At 36.1% G+C, this 15,321-nt stretch overlaps 1 protein-coding gene across 1 annotated transcript; it reads left to right on the forward strand.

Annotated features, from left to right (window-relative positions):
- Positions 1 to 9,525: 9,525 nt before the first annotated feature.
- LOC120779491 (piggyBac transposable element-derived protein 4-like) lies at positions 9,526 to 10,604 on the forward strand. Its single transcript, XM_040111777.1, has 2 exons — positions 9,526 to 10,163; positions 10,271 to 10,604. Exons 1-2 carry the CDS (start codon positions 9,894 to 9,896, stop codon positions 10,481 to 10,483), a joined length of 483 nt encoding a protein of 160 aa, XP_039967711.1. The 5' UTR covers positions 9,526 to 9,893; the 3' UTR covers positions 10,484 to 10,604.
- The last annotated feature ends 4,717 nt before the right edge of the window (positions 10,605 to 15,321 follow it).

Here is a 15,321-nt window from a genome sequence, read left to right on the forward strand (position 1 = left end):
TAATGAAAGATTTCTCACTCATGGCTTAGCTAGATCATGGCCTACGGCCAATAGCTGCCGAGGGAAAACCCGTCAGCCAATCAGAAGCCAGCATGTCGTCGTCGTCGTAAAAGGTGTTATAAATGTTTACCGCATAATATTTGTAGACTGTATCATACATTGTTGTAAGTTGTAATTAATATCAATAAAAAAAAACATGTTATTTGAAGTAAACCTTGTAAAATATGCTATATAAATAATTGAATATCCGCGGTAAATTTAAATGTCTACAAATAGTGACAGTGATAGTGATAGTGTGCGCTCATATAATTATTCTCCTGCTCCTGAACATCATAATGCCGAAGAAAGTGACTCTGAGGGAACCTCTAATTCGGGACGACTCATCTCCGAACATTTCGGACACAGAGACAGTGATGCCAGCGCAGAATATAACTTCAGAAATAATTCCAGTAGAAAGCGAACCTATTCCCAACACTCAACCTGTGACTGCTGCGATCGTGAAGGAAACGACAAGGAAAAGGAAGAGGGAGGAAAAAGAAGAAAAAGGAGGAAAGAAAATGAAGATCAATATCGAGGAGGTAATATATATTTGTGAAATTATTAACAACGTAAATAAAAAACGTATACAAATAGGAAATTCGCCAAGCGCAATGCTTATCAGAGAACTCGACACATATCTCGATTCTCTCGATAATTTTAGCGATGTGGACACCGGATTTTCTTTTACATGCGATTAAAACTTTGGAGAAAATGTTATCGTTAGCCCTAGTAAAGAAGGAATACGAGGCGAAACGGGTAATACATTCATTAATGGAATACCTGTTGATGGTCCAGAAACAACCCCTAGCCCCAAAGAAAGAGTTAGGAAAGTGTTCCATGAGGAACTTAGTGCGAAGCCTCTTAAATCTAGAATCATCCCCCCACCAGTGGTAAGGAATGATAAATTTTTGTTGAGTTTTAAATATACAGCGTGGCGCAAAAGTCAGAAGATGATCAAAAGATGCTATAAATTTTGCAATTGACCTCTAATGTCAGTTCTGTTTTACATTTGTGTAGTAAACACATACGAAATACACTTAAATAAACAATGGTAAGCTACACTGCGTGCAACAATCGATATGCTGAAGGTTGCATTTCCCGGGCGCCTAATCTCCCGTTTTGGCGATTTGCACTATCCAGCAAGATCGCTTGATTTGACCGCTCCAGACTTTTTTGCGGGCTGTTTGAAGTCGCGGGTTTATGTCAACAAGCCTCAGACTCTTGCAAGACAATATGTGAGGAACTATCGGCGTAAGTTTTGGCCAAAGTGATGGAAAATGCCATAAAAAGGGGTGACAATCAACTGTGGCGGCGGCCATTTACATGATATCATATTCTCGACTTGATATAAAAAAATTTAAAAGACCAAATAAAATTAATCCACAAGCAGAATCAAAGTTTTTCATTTTTTAAAAAAGTTTTTCATTTTCCAAAAAACATCGGAAATTAATTTCTTCGCCACCTGTTATTTTCAATCGAAGTACATAAGGGCGACGATATTAAGCATGCTTTGATCATCTGTACGTGTACCTCTGTTAATGACAGGAATAGTTTGTCGGAAATCTCCAGCAAATGCAAAAGTTTTCCCGCCTATGAGAGCAAAGGAGTCTCTAAGGTCTTTTAATGTTTTGCAAGAACGTCTTGCCAGTGCCCAGTGGCGCATCCAAAAAAAAAAAATATTGCTTTTGTTATTATTCACGCTTTAACTCGCGCTTTTCTGTGTATTGCAGCTTAGCCAAATGTTAAATAATATTCTTCAGTCACTAATTTTAAACGTAAAAGTTGTGAATTTTAATAAAAACTTTCGTGATTATAAAAAAATGTGTGGCAAATATTTATCAATTAAAGAACTTGAGCTTATTATAAATTTGCATGTAAAGCAAACGAAATCATACGTAGAAATAGCCAAGATAGTGTCCCGTAGTCGTTCGACAGTACAATCCGTTATTGGCCGCTTTAAATATGAACGCCGTGTAGAAAACAAAAACAAATCTGGTCGGCCTTCAATTCTCGTGGATATAGATCGCCTAAGAATTAAGCGAATGGTTACTGCAGATCCATTCATTAGTGCTCAAAAAATCGCTACAGAGCTTCACCAATTCAGCAAAAAAAGCGTTAATGTAGAAACTGTACGAAAGTCACGAACGCCTCGCCGAAAGCCACTTGCAAGCGTGACAAACCGTAGGAAGCGCATTGCCTTCGCTCAGAAGTACCAAAATGCATCTCCTGTGTTTTGGCAGAATGTAATATTCTCTGATGAATCCAAATACAATACAACATTTTTCGATCTGACGGCAGGATTTAAGCATGGAAGAAACCGAGAGAAGCATACAAACCAAAAAATACAATTAAAACAGTAAAGCACGAAGGTGGTGGAGTGATGGTATGGGGTTGTATGGCTGCTAATGGCATTGGCAAACTTGAAATAATAGAAGAAATGATGGACCACCGTGATTATATTGACATTTTGAAGCGAAATTTGAATCCAAGCGTAGAAAAGTTGGGAGTATCTGAAGGATTTTATTTCAAGCAGGACAACGACCCCAAGCGCATGGCTCATAAAACAAGGATGTACTTAGCGTACAATGTCCGCCATTTACTAGAGACACCACCATAAAGTCCTGATCTTAATCCAAAAGAGCATATTTGGAACTTGCTCGAAAAACGGATCAGTACACATCATATAAGTTCAAAAGCTCGCCTAAAAGAAGTCTTTCTAGAGGAATGGATGAAAATAGATGAACGATATACACAAAAGCTTGTGGAATAGATGCCAGACCGTCTTAAAACCGTTATTAAAAAAAGGGCTATCCCACAAAATATTAAAATAACACATATTTGGATATATTTATAATTTATTTTACTTGTAATAGAATGTACGAAGACTTTATTGGAGTTAAAATAGTCAAATTATTCCAATTTGTATGTATAGTCTTGAAACGGTATAATGAGTTATGTTTATTTTTGAATTAATATAAAACGAAATATGTCGTAAGCAAATACTCTTTAAAAAATTAAAAAAAAAAAAATTTAAATGTTTCACTGCTTTTTATCAATGAACTTTTTATTAGGTGCTGTACGAAGACTTAATTGGAACACTGTATATATTTGAATGTCTTAACTTATCGTTATAAGGCTTAATATATAAAAGACTGCATTTGTTGTTTTTGTAGAACAATTTTTATAGTTTTTGAGGGTGACATATTTACAAGTATACGCATATGTGTATGCATTATTTGTGTGCCAATGTAATACGCACATACATATGTATGTACTTATAAGCAGCACGCACATGTTATTAATGATAAGTGATAATATGATTTGAATTCGTGAAAGCGAACATACGAGTAGAAAAATTAGTCTTAAAATGTCTTTCGTCAAATGCGCTGCCGAAACTATTAGCGATAGAACAAAATAATATACAACAATATTGAAGAACATCATAATGTCTACAAAAAACTCTGCGGTAGCATATATCCAACTATTGTAGTTATGTCACTACAACAACTTTTTTCATTTTAAACATTAATGAAAATGCTAACCAAATTCAAACCATGCTATTTATATGTTAATATTAATCCTTATCCAAATAAATTATTTTACGGTCAAGACCATTTAACTACCTATAAAATAGCTTTTAAATGATTTAAATTGGACTTTCTATTCAAAAGATATTACGAATTAAAATTTAAATTCAAACATTAAACTAAACCGTCATAGCGCCGTGGCCGTTGTTTGCGATGCAGTCTGTAAAGCGCGCCGGGCCAGAGAATGTAAAGTATAGAGAAGGTGCAAATTGAATTCTGTATGATGTTCGATTTGGCGGCTAACATAGCCGATAGAATCCAAATTAAGGAATTCGCCGTTGTCGCTGCTATTTAGAAGAATTGAGAATATATGTAAAACGCCTGAATTCATGCCAGAATAAATAAAGAGAAATGCTTTGAAGAAAAATATACAAAGCATTCTCTGAGTCACATCTGCTTGATTATTTTGTATTATATGAACCATTGTTTTCTGGAAAATGGTAAAAGTTTTAATTATTTTTACAAAATCGGGAAAAATGAGTAAACGTTATTTTAATTTTATTTTTCTTTAATTTAATTTTTTTGGAGGATGGGGTCATGTGTAGAAGTTCACGCAAGTCAGGAAAGTTCTCTGATCGCCATTCACTTGGGAGTGGCCAGAAACGATTCTTCTATATATGACTCAAGTAGCTCACGACTTCCGGTCTTTGACCAAGTATCCTCTGGGGAGCCTAAGAACATCCGTTCGAAGGCGAGCTAAAGTGAGAAGGCGAAACATCCCCTACATAGGGTTGTGCGCTGGGTTTGGGACCCGCCACGTAAGAAGCATACCCCAATGAAAAACTACCAACAGCCTCGGATGAGAACTCTCGCCAACAGGTGCTACTTCGGACTGAGTAGGCAATTGAGAAGCAAAGTCCTCTCTCGACAAACAAAAACAAAACTCTATAAGTCACTCATAATTCCCGTCCTGCTATATGGTGCAGAGGCTTGGACGATGACAACAACTGATGAGTCGACGTTACGAGTTTTCGATAGAAAAGTTCTGCGAAAGATTTATGGTCCTTTGCGCATTGGCCACGGCGAATATCGCATTCGATGGAACGATGAGCTGTACGAGTTATGCGACGACATTGACATAGTTCAGCGAATTAAAAGACAGCGGCTACGCTGACTAGGTCATGTTGTCCGGATGGACGAAAACACTCCATCTCTGAAAGTATTCGACGCAGTACCCGCCGGGGGAGGCAGAGGAAGAGGAAGACCTCCACTCCGTTGGAAGGACCAAGTGGAGAAGGACTGGCGCGCTGTTGTTAACTCGGTTATAATCGCGTAAGCGGTGTCTACGCCAATTAAGAATAAGAAGAATTTAATTTTTTAATTTTTAAATAAATTAGTATTCCAAATAAATTGTATTTATTTCGACTATTAAAAACTGAAGAAGAAAATTGATGACCTTCATGAAATATGCATATTCGCATTATTTCGTTATCATTTCCATATTTGTACCAATAGAATTTCTTTGATACATACATATGTAGGTACATACATATATTATTTCTTTGGCACATTTGTCATTTGTATCTTTTAAGAGGTTACAGTTTCCTCTAAAAACATCATTTGCCCTCACAATAAATAAGTCCCAGGGTCAAACATTTTCGATGGTTGGCATCGACCTAAGAAAAGAATGCTTTTCTCATGGACAACTATATGTTGCCCTTTCTCCAGTGGGATCTCCTGAAAATCAATATATTTTGTTGTCATCTACAAATACCACTGTCAACGTAGTTTACAGTGAAGCTTTAAGATAAAAACTGACAAATATAAAAGTAAAAAACGTAAATAAAGTAAATAAAAAATACTAAAAATGTAAATTATTAAGTAATAATAAGAATGAAAATGATTAATGACAAACCCTTTTTTAATAAAAAATAAAAAACAAAAAAATATATAAAACCAAAATAATAAGCACAAAACAACAAAACCAAACAAAAAGAAAAAAATAATTTTGTAAGGAAAATACTAAATATTGATAGGCAAGTTTATATCGACACGAACAAAAATTTCTTTGAAATACCTAGATGTATAGGTAGATACATTTTTAGTTGAAAGTTGTCAACGTTTAATTTAGACTGTATATAGTTCATTCGACTCTGCTTTTATTCTAATTACTGAAAAAACATAGTAAAAATGTATATAATATCCTATGTAAATATTACTTATTTAAGTGCCCGCCACTTAAACCTTCAAAGAAATTGAACATAAATAGACTTACATACAAATATAACTGTGGTATTTTTTTAATACCAATAAAAATATTTGTGAAAAAAGTGTTTTATATCCAAATTTCCAAAAATAAATAATTGTTTACCCCGTGCGAAGCCGGGACGGGCTGCTAGTGAAGTATAAATATAGAATATACAAATATGCATATAATATGTCAAACATTTGAAATAATGAAAAAAGTAGGCCTTATTTTCACATAAACTACAAATATTGGTTGAAAAAGTAAATTAATTAAAATGTATTTAATTGCATCTGTATTTATAAATATGCACAAAACGAATTCATTTGAATACATATGTTTGCATATAAACGTACAAAAATATAAGCAAATCTGTCTGTAACAGCAATATATATGTAATTCTGAGCATAATTTTTATTCAGTGTTCAGCTCTGTTCAAGTGCAACTGTTAAGATTTCTCCTGCCGAGCTAGCACTGGTGAAACTCTCTCATCTCGACCGAGTTAGTCAAAAATATTTTTACGTTCTCCGCGCCGTAAACCTTTTCTATGATAAACGTTCTCTGTTCCCTGTAAACGATATTTGATGTTAAATTTTTTTGTGGCAGCAATGTAAATTGATTTTCAAGACCTCCGACCTGCAACAGACCAACATACAGTAAGTAAAAGATTCTTTTCGTAGGTCAGTCCCTAATAATTCGAAAGTTTGGCCTTGGGTCTTGTTTGAAGTTAGAGAAAAAGATGTTTTCACTAGAAATTTAAGCCGTTTAAATGCCAACATGCAGTTGGCCATGAGTAAAACATTCTTTTCGTAGGTCAATCCCCAATAATTCGAAAGTTTGGCCTTGTGTCTTGCTTGTAGTTAGAGCAAAAGATGTTTTCACTAGAAATTTAAGCCGTTTAAATGGGATTGGCAGGTTATTTGGGATCATCGGAATCCTCGCTATATGAGCTAGTTGACCAGCTGCTGGCTCGGTGATAATAGTCTTTTAATGCTTTGCAAGAAGTTTCTTGGCAGTGCCCGTGGCGCATCCAAAAAAAATATTGCTTTTTTTATTATTCACGCTTTAACTCGCGCTTTTCAATGTATTGCAGCTTAACTAAATGTTAAATAACATTCTCTGTCTAAATTTAACATTTTCTGTTATTTGTAAGTAATGATTTTGTTTTTACTTTACGCTCGTAAGTCGGTTAAAATTGATGGTAAATGTTCAGCAGAGCGGCTTTTCCGAAAACGTGCACCAATTTTCATGAGAAATGTCTTAAAAAATTCGTTTTTAATTCCGATTCACGAATGTGTGTGGCGCGTTATCTATTTTTATGTTTTTTGTAATAAAAACAAAAAGAAATATTATGATTTTGCACGATATTTACGCTATAAATGGCATCAATATTCGAAATTCAATTGGGTGCTAGTGATACAAGCAGCGATCGGTTTCGAAATATCGATACTCTCGATATTCGAGACTAAACATGAATTGATAAAAATGAGAGACACATAATAAAAAAATAATAATAATTGGAAAAATAAAAAGAAATTAAAATATCGATATTCTCAATATTCGAGTCTGAACGAGAATTGGTAAAAATGAGAAATACATAATAGGGAAATAATAATAATTGGAAAAATAAAAAGAAATTAAAATATCGATATTCTCAATATTCGTGACTGAACGAGAATTGATAAAAATGAGAAATACATAATAGAAAAATTTATAATTCATTATTATTGCAGAAAGAAGAAGAAGTTAGACACAGAAGAATTATGAACGCCGGGGTGTTGGACCGACCAGGGCTATTTTTTTTCGAACGCTCGAGAGTATCGTTAATTCGAAAACGATCAGTTCATGAACCCATTCGAATTTACAGCAGTGATGCCACTTTCGAAGCCAATTTCGAACATACCCTGCCATTTTTGTTGAAGTGAAGTGATGATGAAGTTTTTCATATTTTTATAAAAATAACATAAAAACAAATTTCTCTTGTTAAATTACTAAACAGCATCAATAATTACGTGTATATAATTTATAGAAAATATATTTTTAACATCTAAAGAGGTGTAAAGTGCAAAAGTTAATTTTTGATTTCGGGAAATACGATATTTTTCTATTAAAACAAATAAAATATTGTTTTTAAAAGCACGCGCCTAACATATTCGTAAAGTAGAACTAAAAACGAGTATTTTAAGACATTTCCCGTGAAAATTGGTGCACGTTTTCGGAAAAGCCGCTCTACTGAACATTTACCATTAAAAATTTTAATTACACACACGACCTTCAATTCACAATGTTTACCTTTTTCTCCTTGTTAACCCTCCGATGTTCATATGGGTCTGGCCAGACCCATTCGATCTTTAAATGTATGTAGATCTTTTATTTTTAATATCTGAGGTTTCTTAGTCCATGACTTCTTAAAATGTAGTGTTCTAAACACAATGAAGTAGCAAAACTAAGATTTTTGCTATATTTGTTGTAAAAATAATAATTTTAAACTAATTTCGTTTATTAAGCTCAGATGGGTCTGTGCAGACCAACATAAGCTTCTCATGTAAATTGGTTAACCGTTAGGTGTAAACAACTAAACTGTTAGCGGAGGCAGCGGCAGAGATAATTTTTTAGTTGACATTTGACAATTTGAAGTGTTTTTTTTTAAATAAAATGGAACAAGTAAATATGGATGAAGTTGATGTGTTGACGCGTTTGCTTCGTAAGCTAAACGCAGCAAATGTGAGTCCGGAAGAAAGTCAGCGACTTCAGGCACAAATTGAAGAAATTATGGGACAGGAGTCCGATCCATATGAAACAAGTGGCGACGTAGAAGATGATGAATATTTTCCAGATGAAGATGACTTCGGTGAAGCATCAGATATAGAACAGGAACTCGAGTTAGAGGCTGTTCTGGATAAAAACCTTGATGATATTGAGGATTTGTATAGAGAAGCTATCGCCCTTGAGGCTTCAACTACAATGGAATCATGCAGCACATCTATTACCCAGGGCCTTATATACAGGTCGAAAGATGGTAGAATGTGGAATTAAAATCCTCCACCACCTGGAAGGCCTCGTTGTCACAATGTTACAACTTTTACTCGTAAAGAGCCACTACGAGGAGCGTCACCGAGTCATAAAGCTCTTTTCAAGCTATTGCTGTCTCCTGAAATCGTAAGTATCATTGTGCGGGAAACCAACAGAAAAGCCGTTGAAGCGTTTCGTCTATGGAATGAAAAGCATTCCAGTAATAAACAGCGTTCTTGGGTAATGACTGACGAAGACGAAATGTATGCTTTTTTTGGGATGCTACTTATTGCTTGTGTATTCCACTCGAATTCTCAGTCAGCGAAAGAATTGTGGGCCAGCTACAATATGCCAATTTATAAGGCCACTATGTCATTGAATCGGTTCAAGAGCTTAACTACTTTCATACGTTTCGATAACAGTGGTACTCGTGCTGAGAGGTTGAAGCAAAGCAAAACTGCTGCCCTGGACGATGTATGGCTCATGCTGATGGCCAATTTAGAGAAAGCATACACTCCGTATTGTCATGTAACCGTCGATGAACAGTTATTTCCATATCGTGGGCGCACTCGATTCACCCAATATATTCCGAGTAAGCCGGCAAAATATGGCATGAAAGTGTGTTGGATTTGTGACTCTGTTTCAAACTACCCTTTGAAAGGTATAATTTATACTGGAAAACCACCAGATGGCTAGCGAGAAACGAATCAAGGTGAACGGGTCGTCATGAAATTGATGCAAAATTATATGGACAGCGGTAGGACTGTTTATGCTGACAATTTTTTTTCAACATACAACTTGGCAGAAATGTTGATGAATCGTAGAGTGGCTTTTGTCGGTACCGTAAGAAAAAATAAGACCTTCATTCCGCATGAATTGCTTAACCCGAAGCGTGATGTTAAAAGCACTTTATTTTGTTATCACAATAATAATATCGGTCTGTGCTCGTATATGGCAAAGCCGAAAAAGCCAGTAATTATGTTATCCACTGCCCATTACCGTCAAAGCACCGATCCATTGAAGAAGATCATATTTTGGACTACAATAAATTTAAAGCGGGGGTAGATACAATGGATCAAATGTTGACTGGCTATTCGTGCAAACGCTCGACAAACCGTTGGCCACTGGCAATGTTTTATAATATGCTGGATATTGCCGGTTTGGCCTCATTCATCATCTATGACGAGCTGAATCCGGCAAAGCAGAGTGATAAGAGGCGCTCATTTATCATTGAATTGGCACGGCAGCTAGTTATTCCACATATGACGAAACGGGCGACTAACCCATTAGTATGGAGGTTTGCTCATATAAAACAAGCAATGAATCTTTTCAATATCAAGGTGAGTATGAATTATATACACACCTACATATATCTCCGCGTATAAAGATATGTGTATGCATGTATTCATATTTACTAATTTAAAATAAATTATTTAGCTACTTTTAGGTACCGGAATCTTGTCCATCGACATCAGATGCAACACAGCAACAATCATATGCTCAAGTTGCTTCAAAACGGTCATCGTGCTACCATTGTGCTGCTTCTTCTTCGAAAAAGCGACGTAAAACTCGTTATAACTGCAGCAAATGTAATCGTCCCATATGTCTTAATGAACATTCCATGCAACTATATAGTTGTAAACCCAATTGCTCTTCATAATTAATACTAATCCGTTCAAATAAATAAATAAAATTATTTTTAAAACCGTATTTCTTACATTATTTTTATGGGTCTGGGCAGACCCTTATGATGCACTTACCGCATCATAAGGCACCGAACATCGGAGGGTTAAGTTTTTCGTTTACTCTATATAAAAGAAATTGATAACATATATATATATATATATATATATATAAAAATTAATTATATAATATCAAATTTTGAAATAACGAACTTACCTCTTTAAAATCCAAAATAAAGTGCGCTTTTCGTTTTCTCGTTCTTGAAAAATTGGGCATTCGTCTTTCCTATTCTAGCAAGTTAATATTACAATATGTTTAGAATGTCGATATTTTTTCTCTATCTTACTTACGGATTCTCCCATTCAATTGAAAATTCCAGAAAATGTAACAGGGTTAGTGAACAGCTGAAAATGTTTCAATGTGTTTGTGCAATCTGTTACCTCCGTCTTGCAGGGCGATAGCAGGAATAAAGGGTTGTTAAACTTATTCCAGTGTGAGAGCGCTTCAAAATTAGCGTTTTTTATAACATTTTCCATTATGGCCAGATTGAACAAAATTACAATTTTTGGGCATTTAAATTAAAACACCCAACATTTAGTATGAATAAAAATTACTATATAGCGGTTATTTATTATATGGAGAAACTATTTAAATCTTTTTAAAGAATATTATAACAACTGACTTTTGTCCTTTCAATGCCCAATAATTGGATTTAAGCTTGTTAGCTCTCAATCATTAAACGTGTTTAATCATTTTCCATTGAAAATAAAACTATGATGCTTCATCAAATATCTTTAAATTTTACAAAATTATTTAATTTTCATTTTTATAAGTGGTCTTGAACGATGCAACTAATCCCTCCTATAACATATTTTTTTGGTAAAATTTCAATCTGGCCATCGCTCGTTTCCAATTGCTAAACGTCAAAACCTCTTGAACTCGATCAACTCTCAAAGTTTAGGTGGTTTTGACGTTTAGCAATTGCTCTCTCAATTCCAGTGAGAGAGGAGTTAAACATCTCTTTATCTCTGGCGATAGCCTACTATGGAATGGCTGCCAGACTGCGCCTCCGACACAGTTCTAGTTAGAATGTTACCATGTAAAGGGATACAAGTAAAAAGTAGTTAGTAAAGATAATGAATAGCAAAGCATTAAGCTGTTGGAATCAGAAAATAAGTACAGAACTATTAAATTGAGACTTTTATTTAACAATCCAGTGAACGAACTTACGATTTAGTTTCATGGTGGAAGACTAATCGCGAAATCAGTAAATATATTATATTAAGCACCTTTCAATGTGATAAGTTAAGAATTCGGGTAAATTTTAGAATACCATCCCCGATTTCGGGATTAAAATGGATATGTAGGGATAAAGGAGGTCTTCCAGATTAAGAAAATTTATATATGCATGTAGTTGCCGCTGACTTATGGTTTTTGAGATATTTGCATTTAAAGTTCAAATTCAACTATTTAAAATGCGTGTTTCTCTCATTTATAAAAAATTTTATAGTTATATTTTTAACTTTTACAGCCACTAACACTTCACTTATTCGTTTATAACCATTTATTTGATGTTATTATAAATAGTGCAGAAATAACTTTTATTCAACATTTAACTTTTGTCCAATTATTTTTGTTCACACAATAACAAAAGGGTTGCATTCTAACTAATAATCAGTTCTACCTTCTTCTTCTTCTTCTTAATTGGCGTAGACACCGCTTACGCGATTATAGCCGAGTTAACAACAGCGGGCCAGTCGTTTCTTCTTTTCGCTACGTGGCGCCAATTGGATATTCCAAGCGAAGCCAGGTCCTTCTCCACTTGGTCCTTCCAACGGAGTGGAGGTCTTCCTCTTCCTCTGCCTCCCCCGGCGGGTACTGCGTCGAATACTTTCATTGATGGAGTGTTTTCGTCCATCCGGACAACATGACCTAGTCAGCGTAGCCGCTGTCTTTTAATTCGCTGAACTATGTCAATGTCGTCGTATATCTCATACAGCTCATCGTTCCATCGAATGCGATATTCGCCGTGGCCAATGCAAAAAGGACCATAAATCTTTCACAGAACTTTTCTCTCGAAAACTCGTAACGCGGCTTATATGCTCTTTTCGAGCATTACCCCTGTCGGCTAGCTTATCAAGCTCTTCGTACTTACGCCATTCGGCCTCTTTCTTTTTCTGTCTGCAAATGCGTCTCGCTTCCCTCTTCAACTCTCGGTATCTATCCCATCCTGCTCGTGTTGTGGTCGATCGTAACGTTGCGAGGTAGGCAGTCTGTTTTCTCTCGGATCCAACACGGCACTCCTCCTCGTTTCAGCTGTTCTTTTGCATTTTCTGAAAGCCGATGGTTTCGGTTGCAACTATACGTAAGAAGCTTGAAATGCCGTCCAACAGTTCCCTTATTCCGAGTTGTTGATGATTGCTCTCAGAGAGAGGGAGTGCAAGCCGAGCATCATTCTCGACGTCGAACCTTCCTTGTGTTTGTTGACGTGCGTTTTTTGCTACACAGAGGCGGGTGCGAATCTTGGCTGCAACAAGATAGTGATCCGAGTCGATGTTAGGACCTCGGAGCGTACGCACGTCTAGAACACTGGAGACGTGTCTTCCGTCTATCACAACATGATCGATCTGGTTGGTGGCTTTTCGATCCGGAGACAGCCAGGTAGCTTGATGTATCTTCTTGTGCTGGAATCTAGTACCACAGATAACCATATTTCGGGCCCCGGCGAAGTCAATCAGCCTCCACCCATTTGGGGATGTTTCGTCGTGGAGGCTGAATTTACCGACCGTAGTGCCAAATATACCTTCTTTGCCCACCCTGGTGGTAAAGTCGCCAAGCACTATTTTGACATCATAAGTGCACTCCAAGCGCTAATAGAAGGCATCTTTGGTCACATCGTCTTTCTCTTCCGTCGGGGCGTTGGCGCAAATAAGCGATATGTTGAAGAACCTCGCTTTGATGCGGATTGTGGCTAGACGTTCATTCACCGGAGTGAATGAGAGAACTCGGCGACGGAGTCTCTCTTCCACCACGAATCCAACACCAAACTTGCGCTCCTTTATATGGCCACTGTAGTAAATGTCACAAGGACCTACTCGTCTCTGTCCTTGTCCCATCCATCGCATTTCTTGGACGGCGGTGATGTCAGCCTTAATTTTCACGATGACATCAACCAGCTGGGCTGCAGCACCTTCCCAATTAAGGGTCCGGACATTCCAGGTGCATGCCCTAATATCGGAGTCCTTATTTCGTTTGCCATGGTCGTCATTAAAAGGGGGGGTCTCTCATCCGAGGCAGTTGGTAATCTTTCATTGGGCTGGGGGGGGGGCTTTTTACGTGGCGGGTCCCAAACCCATCGCACAACCCTATGTAGGAGATGTCTCGCCGTCTCACTTTAGCTCGCTTTCGAACGGATGTTCTTAGGCTAAAAGAATCGTTTCTGGCCACTGCCAAGTGAATGGCGATCAGAGAACTTTCCCCTCTTGCATGAACTTCTACACCTGACTCCATCCTCCAACCTTGCGTTCATATTTTACAAAAGAACTCAAAGAAATAAAGAAAGCGAATAATACCCCAATGACAGGGAATGCATAACACATAAGTTTCCCGATAGAATTATTTTTGCGTTGACGGCCTTCGGCCACTTTCCAAAAAAATAACCCTCGGTCGGACCAACACCTAGCCAAGCCAACACCGAGATTTATCAAGATAATGAGAATTCTGAAAAATTTTTTCATTTCTCATCACACTCATGAATTTAGTTATGACGTCATAATCTTTCTTTTTCCTTATATTTATTTCATTACGAAATATGGTAACACTAATTTTTTTCTTGTTTACAGACATTTTCTTATTTTATGAATAAATGGATTTTAACTAAAGTTTGATATGGAATTAAAGTAGTTTTTGCACTATTTCATATTAAATAAATGATTAGAAACGAATTAGTGAAGTGTTAGTGGATACAAAAGTTAAAAATATAAATGTACAATGCATTATATATCGGAGAAACACGAGTTTTAAGTAGTTGATTTTTTGAACTTTAAATGCAAAAAAATTTAACACCATAAATCAGCGCAACTATATATATATATATTCTTGATCTGGAGGACCTCCTCTTTCCATACATACCCATTTTATCCCTGAAATCGGGGGATACTATTCTAAATCGTAGCCAAGAATTCGGTAAATCTCAATATGGGTTGGGTTTAGTATCGCGCCGGTTAATTTTGGCTCACTGTACCTAAACGAGACAACCGAATTGAAAATTTTAAACACGAATGTATGCTTAAATTATCAAACTTTATTTTAAAACATATTTTATAAAAATCGGTTCACAAATTTTTGCACAAATTCACTTTAAAAAATGCTATTTTTTGCAAATTTCTCAATATATGCTAGTGTATTTTCACCTGTTGTGCATTGTACCAAACCAATTATGGATACATTTTCACGCACATATATTACTTATAAATTATAAAAACCACTAGTAATGTTTTTAATTACTTTTGATTGTTAATTTCTTTGTAAATCTTTAAATAAAATACACCTTTTTCTACATTGAGTTCAATAATGCGAAAAACCAAAATGACTGCCTAATTTCAACTGTCAAATTACCGAGAAAGCACGAACAAAAGGGAATAAATTAAACCCAGTTAGTAATAAATGTATGAAGTGAACGCGAAAAGGTGTTCAATGCTAAAATACTGTGGATGGCGTAGCCGGTGTTGGACCGGCCAGGGTTATTTTTTTAAAGCGCGGCCGAAGGCCGCCAACGCAAAAAGGAGTTCTATGCGAAAAAAATTCTGAAACACC

This window comes from Bactrocera tryoni, unplaced genomic scaffold, assembly GCF_016617805.1.
Source record: "Bactrocera tryoni isolate S06 unplaced genomic scaffold, CSIRO_BtryS06_freeze2 scaffold_11, whole genome shotgun sequence".
Classification (NCBI taxonomy): domain Eukaryota; kingdom Metazoa; phylum Arthropoda; class Insecta; order Diptera; family Tephritidae; genus Bactrocera; species Bactrocera tryoni.

What these genes read in the sequence shown, in the direction of transcription:
- LOC120779491 (XM_040111777.1), top strand. Translation starts at nt 9,894, where the DNA reads ATGGATCAAATGTTGACTGGCTATTCGTGCAAACGCTCGACAAACCGT. An exon ending in TGAATCTTTTCAATATCAAG is followed by an intron (nt 10,164 to 10,270) that starts GTGAGTATGAAT and finishes AGCTACTTTTAG; the next exon opens with GTACCGGAATCTTGTCCATC.